The sequence below is a fragment of the Pungitius pungitius genome, chromosome 14 (assembly GCF_949316345.1).
Source record: "Pungitius pungitius chromosome 14, fPunPun2.1, whole genome shotgun sequence".
Lineage (NCBI taxonomy): Eukaryota > Metazoa > Chordata > Actinopteri > Perciformes > Gasterosteidae > Pungitius > Pungitius pungitius.
Window position 1 is genome coordinate 12,990,459 of NC_084913.1, and position 15,508 is coordinate 13,005,966.

Below are 15,508 nucleotides of genomic sequence, written 5' to 3' on the forward strand. Positions count from 1 at the left end.
GTACCGCCCCCTATCGATAGAAGCTGTAAACGTATTTTCGCACATGAAAGAGGCTCAAATGAAATAGCAAAAGACACTGCGGTATCGCACGCATGCAGTGTCCACTGAACCACGGTCATTTTCACGCATTATTAAGATGCTAGAGTACACTGAGTGGGAATAACAGACAACAGCGCCCCCTGGCCGTGGACCCTAAGTCCTGCATCACGCGGGGAATAAAAGCTCCATCATCCTCCCTGCGATCCGAGCATCGTCTGGGTGGCGCTACAGGGCATCCACCCAACCCCTCGACACTCATGACTACCGACTAGAGTCGCTCATTAACGGACAAACAGAGGGATATCAGCACAGTGTTATGGCGAAGCACCGTAAAGAAAGAGACAGCTGGGGTGAGTGTACGTACACTATTTGATATTTCACGCTGTCCTTGACGCATATGGATATTTTTTGTATGTCGAGGCGAGGGTGTAAGCAATGGAGCCAATTAGATGTTTGTTCCATCGAAAAAGGGCTTGTTATTCTTATAATACTATCACCATGTGGTGTATTTCGTTCCTGATTGTATCCAATGTCATTGGTGGTGAAAGATGTGTCGCTGCATCGATGTCGGCCACTCAAGCATCAGCGACCATTTCTATTTAGCATTAAATAAAAAAAACGTTACTAATCCGCATACAGAAAATGTTCTGCTAGGGCGGTGCAGGCCCCAAAAAGACCTGGAAACCTTCTAATTGTTTTTGTCTTTTTGTCACACTGAGCCTCTTGTGATGCTCTTAGAGGTATCCGACATACAATTATGTAATATTGCATCAGTTAATAGCTTGTCAACATTATAACCATCATCTTTATACTAATCATTGCGGCTATCATCATTATCATCTCCACTAACATGATTGTGTTGATATCCAGCCTCCTAATTGTTACTGATATGCCTTTATGGCAGAGAATAGGGACTTTCTGACTGTTTTAGGGGTTGTAAAAGGAAAGAGGGGGGGAATGTATGTCATTTGAGAGTTTATCTGGTTTGACCCACTTTAAGCAGACCGTACTAAGAGTAGCAGAAGCAAGATCGGGTTAACCAGGCGGGCCGAGTGAGGCCTTTGCAGGAGACACAGAGTCAAACTGACTCAGGTCTTAGCTGATTCTTCTTTAAATTATTCACCGTGCATTCTTGGCGACCTGCATTAATCTTTTAGCACGCGCCAAATGTGGCCTGCTTAATCTTTCACGGGCCTTTGTTTAGTTTCGGAATTGTCATCTTCATCCTCAAAATGAACATCACAGCCCCACAGATTGCATTGGGGGCCTTGTGAGGTGGGTTTTCTTCTCTTTTTTTGTTTTTGTTAATCAGAAATCCTTTTGTGCTTTGGGGACCGTACAAGGTCTAACACAAGTTTGTTGTAGATTCAAGCAGCCTAGATTACATAAGTGGGATATGGAAGCCCAAATCTACCCGATGTGATGGTCGTGCAGCTTGCGCGCTCTACATGAGGCAGCGGAGATTGGAAACACACTGAGTCACTGCCAGGAACAGCTCTCCATGCACACATCCTCAGTGCCATGTTAACACATGGGATGGATGGCATGGCACGATTCATTATTAGGACTTGTTATTGATCCGGTGGTAACAGGAAGGAATAATGGACACAACTTTCCTGTTGCCTCGCCTTAATGGAGCACTAAGCTTGCTTCTCACCGCGGTGAAAAAGTCCTGGCTGATGAGTGGCTCGCTCATAACATACCACCTGGACGAAAACATGTTCATTTAATGTTCATGTTTCCGTTTTACAGCGTGCTTTTTTCGAGCACCACTGCATTATTGGAATCTTTCCCCCCTCTGCCCTGCCCTCCAGGGTCCCTCGGCGACAAAAATGACTACGACTGGAGCTCGGAGGAGGAGGACCCGGATGGACGAGCCCGACCCATACAGGTCCTGCTGGTCAAAGACGACCACACCTTCGAGCTGGACGAGGTGGCCCTGAGCCGCATCCTGCTGGCGGAGGAGGTCCGGGACCGAGAGGTGGTGGCCATCTCTGTGGCCGGAGCTTTCCGCAAGGGCAAGTCCTTCCTCATGGACTTCATGCTGCGTTACATGTACAACCACGTAAGTGTCTGGGTCTGTGCAGGCGACGCAGCTGACTATCTGACTCTGAAGTGGGACACGTTCATTTGTGTTGTCTGCAGTTGGAAGGTCAACTTAAAAGGTAGAAGAGGTGGTACGATGTTTGCATCCTAAAGCTAAAATCCTATTTTCATGGACAATTTTACATGCATTCTTCTCTGGAAGCAATTCACTCTTGCCACTTTGGGAAAGTCTGGCATTTGGCTCCTTATTTTATTTTCAAAAACGCACATGAACTCAGACTTGACATACTATACACTTTGTTATTTAAAGGAAAACAAAAGAAAAATAGATGAAGTGAAACAACTAAAGTCAGCTAAACAAAATCAGAAGGCCCCGTACTTACCGACCATCCCAAACGTCATCGCAAACAACATTTAACCTCTGTTGTCACCTCTGTAAACCCTCTGTCCTCAGGCATCTGAAGGCTGGCTCGGAGACGCAGATGAGCCTCTGACCGGCTTCTCCTGGAGGGGGGGCTCAGAGAGGGAGACCACCGGCATCCAGATCTGGAGTGAGGTCTTCCTGGTGGACAAGCCAGATGGAAGAAAGGTGAAGTCTTGTGAATGTGTGCCCGTCTTTATTTTTACAGTGCAGCAAGGTATCATGATAGATTATTCAATATGGCGCACTTGTACTGTAACACAGACAGGGGAAGCTGCCCTGTGATGCTCCTTGTCAGATTTATTGTAATTCTTTTAAATGTTTACATCAGAGTAGGTTTGGTCTCTTTCTATTTAAATCTTCATTCTAAACCAGACGGACCAGTCGGCCCATCGCTCATTTTTCCTGACTACATACTACTGTATGTACTTCCAGCGCTCCTCTGATCCCTCGCACCCTGTATTGCGACGCACTTTCCTGCGCACAGTGGAGGCACAGGAAGCGTTTAGACCACCTTGCTCAGTGTGTTGGTCTGTTGTGTTTCACAGGTGGCCGTTTTGTTAATGGACACACAAGGAACGTTTGACAGCCAGTCGACGCTGAGGGATTCGGCCACTGTGTTTGCACTCAGCACCATGATAAGCTCCATGCAGGTACTTTCACAGATTTGCTCCTGTAAAGAGTGTGCATTTGTGTGTGAATGGATGAGTTTGTTTATTCAGCCAAACTAGCAGCCGGGTTCTAGTGGGGATTGGTCCACTTTTGTCCAGTATCAGGTATCTTCAGTCTGGGCCGGACAAGGAATCTTCATGACACTATGGGGTTGACATTTGTAATTTTTAATTGAATATCTTAACTATTAAATGGATTACTATGTAATTAGGTACCGATACTGCAGAGTCAATATAAACTTGACCGCTGTACTCAAATTACAGTTGTAATATTTGTTAAACGCCAACGTTTTTACAAATGACCCTTTTGAACTAACTATTGTCATGCTGCAGAGATACCCTGGCCCACACATCCTATTTAGACTTTGTTTGGTACAAATATCAGTGTAAAAATAATAATAAATTCCTCCTATAAAGCAAAAGAAAATCCCAACGATAATTCCAGTACATCATTGTCTTTGTGAGCACGTTAGCATGCTGATGTTAGCATTTAGCTCAAAAGTACAGACTCAAAGTCCTGGTCTGTGACTGTTTTGCTCCTGTGCTTTTTGTTAAATAGATGTACTATGTGAAACAAATGATATGATAAATCAATGATCTTTTTTTCAGGTTTACAACATCTCACAGAATGTACAAGAAGATGACCTTCAGCACTTGCAGGTAAGAACGTCGACAGGGTCGACTACAATGAGAGCTGAAGAGAGAGTCTACATGATGCATATCACTATTTGTTGAGGTGCCTTTTCTCACTGCGGAAACATAAACCTGTGAAATAAAAACCCTCGGACCCAAGTTCTGGATGAATGTGCTCACATAGAATTCCTTAAGCATCCGTTTGTCTTTTGTATAAATGACTACAGTTCACATCCTTACTCGTTTGTCTTGTTGGCCTTTTTCAGCTTTTCACAGAGTACGGCAGACTAGCGATGGAGGAGACTTTCCTCAAACCGTTCCAGGTAACGTAAACTGCTCCTTCATGCCTATGGTGGGTTACATTACATCTAAGCCTGTTATGTAAAATAATGTTATGATTCAGATGAAATAATACAATGAACAGTGCATTATTTTCCTGACATGAGTTACTTTTTTGTGGTTGTCTTAGTCCATGATTTTCCTGGTCCGAGACTGGAGCTTTCCGTACGAGTTCCCCTACGGACAAGAAGGAGGCATGAAGTTCCTTGAGAAGAGACTCAAGGTCAGTCGCAACTGATCCACGTGAGGCTGAATAAACCAAGCTAGCACCCGTCTGAGAGCTGACCCGCGTGGCCGTGTCTTGCGGTACAGATCTCAGAGAACCAGCACGAAGAGCTGCAGAACGTGCGTAAACACATCCACTCCTGCTTCACCAACATCTCCTGCTTCCTGATGCCTCATCCCGGGCTCAAAGTGGCCACCAATCCAAACTTTGATGGAAGGATTTTAGGTAACCTTGCTCGGTCTTACAACATGTGACCATTTCATTCAGTGTTTCAGAATCGTAGCGGTTCTGGTCGAGGGTTTGCTGCTCTGGACTGTTAAATCGTTCACACGCTGCAACAGAGCAAACAATGTTGAAGTTTGGCCCATACTGTTAACTTTCTCTTTTTCCCCCCATCTAGAGATTGATGGCGAGTTCATAAACAACCTGAAGGTTCTGGTCCCGTGGCTCCTCAGTCCTCTTAACATCGACGTGAAGGAGATAAACGGCAGCAAAATCACCTGCAGAGGCCTGGTGGAGTACTTCAAGGTCAGAACTAAGAGACGCACCAACCCAAACTTACTCTTTTGAATATTTACATTGCTAAATACAGCTAAAACTCTACTTTCGAACTGCTAGCTTAGTTTACTTTTATGTATGTCAGTAAGTAGTAAACCATTTGTAGATCCAACATATTTCATTTAAGTCCCCCAGTTATGTGACTGTTAATGCTTTTTGTCATCTATTTCAGGCATACATCAAAATCTACCAAGGCGAGGAGCTTCCACATCCAAAGTCCATGCTGCAGGTACGTTTCCACCATCGTCTTAAAGGGCCAGTGTGTATGTGGGAAATGTAGTAGAAATGCATTGTTATATATTTAGGACAATGTAAAATTGAAGTATAATCAGCTGCAGTATTGAAGGACCCTTCACATGTACACAGGCCCTTTTCATTGAGTCCACCATGTTTCTACAGTAGCATGAACGGACTTAGCCAAGCACCTGCATGACTGGCCACCTGCTAGTTGATGCATATAGTATTAAGGAGTCCTCCTTCTGTGTTTGTGTGTTTCCTTGTGGCAATAATAACAATAAAAAATGGTGTCTTAAAATAAATGACCTCTATATTCTCTCCTGCTTCCTCTCAGGCCACAGCGGAGGCGAATAATCTGGCCGCAGTAGCAGCCGCGAAAGATCTGTACAACAAGAAAATGGAAGAGGTAGGCGTAAACAGGATGTCCAAGTGCACCTCGAAGGCTCTAACCCATCCGCATTGAACATCTCCATTCTGTTCCCCAGGTCTGCGGGGGGGACCGGCCCTTCCTGGCTCCCGGCGAGCTGCAGGCCCGCCACGGCGCCATCAGAGAGGAGGCCTTGCAGGTGTTTCGGGGCGTGAAGAAGATGGGGGGCGAGGAGTTCAGCCGGCGCTACCTGCAGCAGCTGGAGGGAGAAGTCGACGAGGTGTTTGTCCAGTACATCAAGCACAATGACTCCAAGAACATTTTCCACGCAGCGCGGACGCCGGCCACCCTGTTCGTGGTCATCTTCATCATGTACGTGGCGGCGGGCATCACAGGCTTCGTGGGCGTGGACATCATTGCCAGCTTGTGTAACATGATCCTGGGTCTGGCACTGATCACCCTCTGCACCTGGGCCTACATCCGCTACTCCGGGGAGTACCGGGAACTGGGCGCCGTCATCGACCAGGTGGCCGGTGCACTGTGGGACCAGGTAAGCTGAGTCTGGTTCAAGTTCACTTCCAAAATCAGTCCTGGCACACAACATTACATTTGTTAGATACACAAACATGATGGTTAAAAGAAATGAGAAGGAAACAATTGTTTGTTCTGGATATAAATTTGTAGCTAACAATGGTTTTTCCTATTGGTGATTCTTGCTGTTTCCCATTGATGGATTTACTCGTAAAGGAATCAAATACTGCTGATTATTTATAAATTAAATAATAGAACCCTTTAATTAAGTCAAGGATTTTGAAATGACTTGATCACACTTTCCCAAACATGTTACAGTAGGAACAGAAGAGTAAATCTGTCAATTGAGCGGCTCACAACAGTGTCTCTTTATTATTCTGTTACTTTACTCATCAATTAACACTCTAGAAATATAAAGCAAAAGGCCCTAATACCGTTCATCAGTAAATCGGGTGATACAGGATCTTCAAACCACCAGAGGGCAACAATCCCCTTTAAACGAGTGACAGCCGATGAGGCCCGATCAGTTTACAGAAATAATACATCCTATTGGCTCATGCTTTATGTGACATTTGCATGTATGTGCTCACTTAGATTTGTTTTGTATCTTTTTCATGCTTCTGCAGGGAAGCACAAATGAGGTAAGTGGACCAATCAAAGAGTGAATATTTATGAAAACGAGCAGGAGCTTATTTTGGGAGAGCATCGTCTCAGGCTCAAATTTATGGATCATTAGTAACATAAAATATATGAAGGTAAATGTTATATTTTCGGCGCCTTGTACGGATGGCAGACGTAAACACGAATTGCTGCTCCACGTCTGCCTCTCAGTTAGTGAGATTGTGTAACTTTGGTCCTTCAAAACGTAACTTCGGATTCACACAATGACTCAAACGAACGAACATCAGCAGTTCCGTGTTCTCGGACGTAAAAGCGGTGATTTGGTGAGGATTCTTGTGTCTTAGAGCACAGATGGAGGCATTAGCTCCAGCCACCCGTCCACATGTCGGGTAAAATAACTTCCATGCTGCTCCATCACACTCTGGATAAGATACCGCCTCTGCAAAGGTACTGCAAGAGGGAGTGTGGGAGTTAAATCCTCTCGCTTATACAGTTCTCTCCTCCACAGGCGCTCTACAAGCTGTACAATGTAGCTGCCAGTCACAGGCACCTGTACCACCACGCCTTCCCCGGCGCGCCTCGGGCGGAGGACGCGCCAGAGGAGCAGGACAAGAAGAGAGACTGATTTGCTGAGACAAGAGTACGGGAGGGACTTCCTGATGATGGACAGGAGGAGGAGGGACATCCTCACCCGTCAAGCACTGTTTTATTTAGCTATTGGCTGGTGCGGCACACAAATACATCCAGTACCTTTAAACCGACTAAGGGACTGTAAACTTCACGTATAGCGTCACAGCGTCTCCTCAGTGGTGCCTGTCTTCAAGCGATGGATGACATTTGGCTTTGTCCCTCACTCAAATATCACCTGTACAGTTATTGCAGACTCGGCATATCCAAACTCCAGTCAGCTGCTGATTTCAGAAGTCTTTTTGTAGGTCAGCCAAATCTGTTAAATCCCCATTTGTGACGTTTGTTTCCGTTCTTTGAAGTCTAGTGCTGTTAATAAGAAACAATATCTATGATCTGCAACGTTTGAAAGCCAAAATGATGTACTGTATGTTAAATAATGAAGCGTTACAAGCATCATCAGCATGGTAAGTGGTTAATGTCAGTCATCTTTAAGCTTCACATCAGGTATAGTTTGTAAAAAAGAAAAAAAAAAGTTTTGAATAGTTGTGACAAAGTGGTATTGTGCCATAACACGTACAAATGGTTTCTCATCTACTGCAGCCTGGCTACATGCAGACACGCGACAGCAGTTATTAGTCCTTTCTGAGGGAGGACTCGGGCATCGGGGAGTTTGTGCCAGTGGAAAAGCAAAAAGTTTACACAACACAGCTGACCTTTATCTCTCACTTTGTAGTCCGCTTGCAGTGTTGTAATTCTGCGTTGATCCGCCTCTGAGGTGGAGGCCAACGAGCCCGTTTGGTTTTCATTGTGACGTAGTGGTGGCGGGTCAAAAATCATTGTTGTGTGTTTCTCACTGAATCCCAGGAATGTACCTAGTGTGGCCACTGAGGAATCAAACATGTTGCTATTAGGCCGTGCAATAGGACGGTTCTCCAAAAAAAACAAAAAAAACAAAACACTTCCTCATTCCATGTCGGTCATCTTTCATCTTCACACAAGTTGGTCCATCTGTGGAAGAAGGCCGGCACTTCCTGACCTTTTTGTTTCCAGAAACAGCTTGCATTAGTTTAGCAAACAAAAGGCTTTCAAGGTGACGTTTGAGATGTTGGGCTTTGTAGACGGTTAAAACTGTGGGTATTGTTTGAAGCTCACAGAATGAACCAGAGTCGTAGAGCTCACATACAGCTGCAGCATCCAAGTGTCTTTATTTTGTAATTCCTCTTTGATCTCTACTGGTCACAGGAACACTGTCATGCATATTTAGCAAGTTTGTGCTGCGGTTTGACCTCAGGAGTTGGAAATGTAAAAGGCACTGCAGCAGCAGAGGGGCTTCTGGAGTCTTCCACAACGTGTAATCAACATCAGGCCTTCACGCCAAGAGCCATCCAGGTCCAGTTCAAGACTCGGGAGCCTATAGAATCCCAGATTTTCTCCACTGTGGCCATTCAGGAGTCAGAAAAGTAGCATCATTGTGTTGCGTTAATGCTCTAAACATTAAATGGAAGATTTTCTCTGTTGGAAAAAGTCAAATGTATCACATTCATTCCTGAGGCCGCCCCCATGGACATTAGACCAGCTGTGGATATTGTGGGAGCCTGAGTGTACTGAAAGGTCAAAATGAAGGAAGTCGACACTGCAAAGTTTCCACACGCTCACTGTAAATTTGCAGTTAAAGAAACAAAACTAATAAAGTTGGACCAAATTAATACGTTTGAGATGACTTTTCTGTCTAAAGTTTTTTAATTTTTTTTTTTAAATCTGAAGTATTTCCAATAAGTCTCCCCATTGTTTAAGGCTCAAAGTGAAGGTAAACAGGTAACCTCACATCCAAAAGGCTTTTTAAAATTCACTGCAGACTTTATTGCTTATATTCTGTATTTGCAATCCACAAAATCAGATATGTACAAAGGGATGACACCATGTGAAAAGAAGTGATTGAGACCTGCTTGCATAATGAAGGACTTGTTGAAGAGTAGTTCTCTCAAATATTTCCCACTGCTGACTCATCAGAAATCTTTCGAGGACATCCAGAAATGTTTGTTTATGTGATCACCGTTGTAAACAGATCCCCATTGAAACATTTTAATTTATTTATTTTTTTACACTGAAAATGGTACTAAACAAAGCCTCCACCTTAAAGAAATTGAGTATCTTAAATCAGCTTACGCTGATGGTAAGCAATCAAAACAACCTGCATTTCCTCCACAGAAGTGACGCGTCTGTCCATACAAATAAGACAATACAAAGGCAAGAAATATCCCAACAGAACATGGACAAGCTCAATTGCACTTGTTTGGCAAACTTGGTTGTGTGAAGTTCTAGTAGCTTATTTGTTTCATTATACACAGACACACACACACACACACACACGAGTATTCCTGACCTCCACAAATGCCAAGAGCCAAAAGAAGCTCAGAGCACTGCATAAAAATGTTCCAACAAAAAGCCTTTAAATGAAGACAGGTTTCACATCAAAAATCAAATAGTGAGTTTTGGTGGATTGTCTTACATGGATGAAGTCATAAAAAAGGAAAAGAAATGCAGTTTTTACGTTATGATGTAGTTTTAGTTTATAAAGTTATCAAAGCAAAAAAAAAGAAGTACAAATTAGATTTAACTGCCTGTCATTTTGTCCAATAGGAAATAATGACTGAGAAACTGGTATTAAAATTGCTGCATTTTATTAAAAAAAAGAAAAAGGCACAATCTCAGTATGTTTTTGAACAAAAGTTTTGCTCTGTCCTGAGTCTTAAAAGCAGAAATCCATTCAGCGGTTCAGTTCTCTGGGCTGCAAATGGCACCACAATTTCCTCCAGCTGTTGTACATTATATGTTATTCTTCTTCATTGGAGCTTTTTCAGTCACATGGTCACTTTGGTGGGAGGGGAATGGGCCCCTCGAATGTGTGTCCTGACTTCCTGGCTGATATATTTGGATCAAGCGAAGGCACAGATGTGTTTGGTGAAGAAGCATTTAAGAGTCCATTGTGATTTCAAAGGAAAACCCTGACCACTCCCAAACTGTGGCAACCTCAGAGAGGAGTGGCAGCGCGACATCCCCTGCTGCACGCGCACACACACACACTCACATGTTCCCAATGAAGTTCTTGCTGGGCTGCTGGGCGTACCACTGCTGCCGCTGCTTGCGAGCCTCCACCTCTGACAGCAGCGCCTGCCGGTACGCCTCGTAGGATTTGACGATGTGTTCCAGCTCCTTCATGAAAAGCAGCTTCAGCATGCCCTGGTACGTGTCCAGGTCTGCCAGCTGGAACAGCTCCCACTTCAAGATGTGGTCATACCTGACGTAGAGGGAAAGATATTTGTGTGACCATCACAGGTATTTGAGAGGTGTTGGACAACACATATTTCTACTTCTCCTATTACCAACCAAGGCCACTCGTTACTGGATCTTTCTTATAAAAAAACTATCAAAAAGAAATAACTGCTGTGTTACCACTACCTATCGGAGGGAATACAAGTACTCACTTGAGCGGGGCGCGGGCGTACACCTGGAGCCAGTCGGGGATCTCGGCTGTGTGGTATGGGTTTGCTGGGACCAGCACCGGCTGGTTCCTATCCACAGGGCGCGGCTGATAGGTCACAGGGGGCGGCAACGGTGGAGGCTGATCATAGCGAGGCACACTGGGACAAAGAGGTTATGTAGAATTCATACAAGATTAAATACATGTTAAACTATTTTAGTCGTCTTAAAATGTGTGTGCTGGTGATCCAGGTGGAACGTGGAGATGTTCTGGTAAGCATTAAAGGCCGCGAGGGACAAATAAAGAGGCACACGACATGCGTCTCCTGCCAGTCTGAAGACGTACCTCGGAGCACAGGGGTGTCGATACTGAGCCCTCTTATTGATGTGATCCACATAGTAGACCCCGAACTCAGCCGACTCCACCTTTTCCCATCCTGGGGGGAGCCCTTCCCTCTCCAGAGGGTGGCTCCAGTGCGTAGTGTTTGTGTTGTGGTCAATGTAGTACTTCCTGCCACGGATGGTCCAGTCAACGGTCCAGCCGCCCGGAAGGGGCATGTCCTCCCCAGTTAGATTGGAGAGGTTCCCCAGAGACTTGGCCTGTATTCGACCTATGCCTGAGAAAAAGCAAACATTTCGTTTTAGAAACCAAGAGGGAGGGATTCTGACAGTTACAGCAGCTGTGAGCCAACAGCGCGCTGGGAATGAAATATAAATGCGTGGGAAAAGGCATGTACAGCATTTAAAAAAACCCAAATGTCATTCAAATGTGGAAAGTCAACGTTGTTCATGGATAACGGAGGAATGCAATGAATCACGTATGATGCAGTTACAGGGGTGCTCCATCGCTTTGACTCTGTTGTGACGGAGCATCTCATTCAGACTGACATGGTTTGATGAATGCTAGGAAATGGGAGTTTTGTTAGGTGTGGACAGGAAGGCAGAGATCGCTGCGTGGCCAAACATACACAGTAGCGCTTTCACCGGAAGAGAACAAACCACTGAACTCCCAAACACCCTCCGCACGAGCCGACGGCTGAGCGGGTTCATTCGACAGGACCAGTACTTCAAATGAATGCATAACTTTAGCAAGGAATGTTGAGCAAACAGCCGTGTGGATGAGTTAGACTGAGTGAGAGTTATCGCGACTCACAACCATATGAGCCCGGAGGAGCTTCGAAAGGGCTGAAATCACAGAAGAATGTGCGGAGAGAGAGGAATCTGAGCAAAATGGCGGCTACAATCTGATAAATTCTGCATGAGTGTGACAGCAGCAGAGCTGGAGCTCTTTGCCAGCTGCTGAGTGAAGGGATGGAATGTGCGAGCGCTCCGCAGAAATGCACTCCTCCACCTCATCATCATCATCATCGCTGCGCTTTTCCTCAGGAAAAGGGCAGCAATTTCACTAAATACAGTCGAGAGCAGACCACTCTTTTACAACTGGTGATGGGGAGGTTTTAGTTAAGATATTAAGAAACTAAACTCTAAAGTTAGGAGGACCAAAAAAAGTATAAAAAAGAATGAATCGCCAACCACATCTTTTGAAAATAGTGGTTTTCTGATTATATATTGTTACCAACATTTTCTCTTAATCAAACACGTCTCTGTCTTCATTTAATGTTTCTCTGCATCCCAGTTACTGTAATTTGTGCATATCTGATGTTTTTCCTCTTTAGCTTCCCGAAACCGGGGAACACAGGAAAAAAGGTAAAGTAAGGGTAAGGAATACGATGCTGATGATGTATCAAATGCTCATGACTAACTTTGTGGGGTCACCCGTTTTAACTTAAACGGCCCGATTTTCGACATGAAAAACTATTAAACATAACTTCAAACTGCATCTTATACACAAGATTACAATTTTTTTGTAGAAAAAAATGACATTGTTAAAATGTCTGTTAAAAAAAGATGCAGATTGCAGGAAGAGGACTTCCAAACCTCTGTGCTGGATGCTCCTGCATTAACCGGTTGACACATACAGAACACAGTACTGACGTACACAGATGACTCATGGAATTGAGCAGTGTGAAGCGGAGACATTTGACCGGGGGAGGACTGCAAATTGCTACTTTGTTGGCAGAAGGATTCCGCAAACAAAGAGGTGAAAAATGCAGAGCCCCTAAAGCTTGTTTAGCTTCCCTCCAAACACAGCTCTGTGATATGAGATAGGCGTGCCCGAAATCCTACTAAACCATATACACAACGCTGACAAGGCAGCCACATAATAAAAGGTTCTCTATAGCTTGGAGTGGGTTGGAAAATTCATCCGACCCCATAAACATTTAATCTTTTTGAAATTACACACATATCATGTTTACAATGTAGAGAAAAATGTAAAAATATTCCAATGGCCGAGGAAACTTGAATAAAATTGCTCTTTTGAGGTCATCAGTAACAAGCAACGGCGTGCATTCTTATGGTATGGTCCAAAACCAATCCATTATACTATGATACTTCAAAATAACAATCATACAGCTACTTACTTTTTGTTGGGACCTTTTCTTGAAATCTTGCTCGACAGACATATTTGAAACATTGTAGCCATGCTGCTGTGTTTTCACTCATCCTCAAAAAGGACTAGTTTGCAGTAGAAAGCCATGGTATTTTATTCCATCAATAGACTGTCTGCCTGCCATGAACGTGCCACAACAGCATGTGCCTCCTATTTCCTGTTGCTGCCTCTTGTTTTCTTCTCTATGAAGAGGAACTAGCGAAACAAATACTGTCAAAAGCGAGAGGCAAAAATGTTTACCTGAAGGAGGTCTGCTTGGCGCTGGGGGAGTGTGTTGTCGCGGAAGTCTTTGGAAGTTATGTTCATTGTGCTCATAGTATCTATAGTTCTCAGGAAAGCGGTCTGGGACCCTCATGGGCTGCTGCCGGTGCTGCTGCTGCTGTTGTTGTTGTTGTTGTTGGTGCTGCTGGTTGTCATAGTAAGGTTCAGAGGGGTAGTAATACCGGGCAGCGTCTCCATTCTCAGACATGGGGCTCACGTCTGTAAGAAAAGACTGTGAGGAGCCTCCGTATTCGTGAGGCAGGTCTCCCAGACTGCGAGGCAGGTATGGAGGGGCAGACATTCGGTGGCTCTCTCTGCGGGCCACCTCTTGTGGAGGCCTCTGCACGGGGGCACGGAGAAAACTCTTGTTGCGGGACACAACGGGTTCCCGGGCGGGGGGCACCGGGTAGGAGGAGGGCCCCATATCTGGCAGAGGGACCTCTGTACGTCTGGGTATAGTGGGTCCATGGCGGATGAATGATGGCATAAGATCTGCAATTAGGTAAACAAGGCGAGAGCATCAGTCACTGTCATTTAATTCAATAGCACAGGAGTAGTATCAAAAGCCCCTCAAATAACAAAGAATTATTTGAGGAAGTCATCAAATACTATTGTACAGTTTGAGGATACTTGCAATATTCTTTTCTATTCTATTCTATTACTTCTTTGCCCCATTACACCTCAGGACAAAATATGTTCCCATGCTATGATCGGTCTATATCAAATAAACAGTCATGTAGAATATTAGAATATAACTTATTGTCAAATGTAAATTTAATTTCCAAACAATACATAATGTAGAGTAGTTCAAAAGCTCCACCTGGAACAATACTCTACAGTAAAAAAACTCATTGCTACACGGACCAGACTGTCAGCATGACAAGACTAGTGTACATAAATATACATACATTTTGACTATTATTCAAAATACGGGCCCTCACTTTTAGAGATTTTACAGGTAAGTAAATGTTTACACATTGAATGCTAATGAATGCAAAGTAAAACAAATGTGTAAACCACTAACGATAAAAAGGTAAATTACATACCAATTAAATGTCTCTGAAAGAACAATGCAACAAGTCAACTTAAGTTACTTATGACAACTTTAAATCACTTAACGTTACTAAGTACAAACATGAGCAACAAATCGAACTTTAGACTAAGCCACTAAATGTGGCGCTGGAAAACGGTTTCAAATAAAAGCTTGTTAAAAGTCAAATGCTTTTTCCATTAGGTAGGTTTACCATGTTATTATCAATATGACTTGTTACCGTTAAACTTCTGACACTTCAGCTGATATTATCGAAGCTAACGTTAGCTAGCACTTCAACTGCCTGGTTGACCAACCGCTAAGCGATCTGTTTAAAGCATAAAGAAACTGGATTAAGCGGTCGGTTACTCGATGATAAGGCCGCATTAATGTGGCTCCGTTTCCACACGTTGTGCTTGTTGGTCATTAGTATTAAGCTCGCTTGTTACCGGCAAAGAAAAAAGTGTCAACTGATGCTACTTGTTAGCAGGCTAACTTCGAAGCTAGCTTGCGACTTGTTGCGCTTACTTCTCAGGAGCGGCGACGTTTCCTTCTTCACATATTTCCCGTGTACCTCGGCTGGTTTCGACGCTTCTTTTTTACTTTTCTTTCGTGAGAGCATAACTCAAGGCTCGGCGAACATCAACAGCGAATGTCATGGCACAACCCGTCAACTGTGCAACCACCCTGCTCCGTTAGCGAGGCGCGGAGAGTGAACATATCGTTCGTAATGCTTCGGATTAGCTAGCAGCTAGCTAGCCAGCTAACTTGAGCTCCTGGATCTTTCCTCCGGGAGTCCGGTCCGCTTTGGGGCAGCGCGCCCCTCCCACCGCCCGTCCTCACCGGGAATGGGTACCGCGCTGTCCTGCCCACCCGGCGGATTCAACAAGTGACAAATATGATATA

At 44.4% G+C, this 15,508-nt stretch overlaps 2 protein-coding genes across 3 annotated transcripts; one reads left to right on the forward strand and one right to left on the reverse strand.

Moving 5' to 3' along the window:
* The first annotated feature begins 75 nt into the window (after positions 1-75).
* Positions 76-9,025, forward strand: atl1 (atlastin GTPase 1). 2 transcript variants are annotated; one of them, XM_037486203.2, is made up of 14 exons: positions 76-395; positions 1,854-2,104; positions 2,540-2,674; positions 3,055-3,159; positions 3,787-3,837; positions 4,077-4,133; positions 4,280-4,372; positions 4,462-4,600; positions 4,776-4,903; positions 5,106-5,162; positions 5,505-5,576; positions 5,656-6,087; positions 6,695-6,709; positions 7,198-9,025. In XM_037486203.2, exons 1-14 carry the CDS (start codon positions 356-358, stop codon positions 7,312-7,314), a joined length of 1,692 nt encoding a protein of 563 aa, XP_037342100.1. In that variant the 5' UTR covers positions 76-355; the 3' UTR covers positions 7,315-9,025. The 2 variants fall into 2 exon arrangements, with proteins under 2 accessions (XP_037342100.1, XP_037342101.1); XM_037486204.2 differs by having other exon boundaries at positions 77-389.
* Positions 9,026-9,997: 972 nt separating this feature from the next.
* On the reverse strand, positions 9,998-15,435 carry sav1 (salvador family WW domain containing protein 1). Its single transcript, XM_037486205.2, has 5 exons — positions 15,131-15,435; positions 13,552-14,064; positions 11,146-11,416; positions 10,805-10,960; positions 9,998-10,617 (listed from the first exon to the last, which is right to left on the reverse strand). The coding sequence occupies exons 1-5, from the start codon at positions 15,222-15,224 to the stop codon at positions 10,404-10,406; spliced, it is 1,248 nt and encodes a 415-aa protein (XP_037342102.2). The 5' UTR covers positions 15,225-15,435; the 3' UTR covers positions 9,998-10,403.
* Positions 15,436-15,508: the final 73 nt, after the last annotated feature.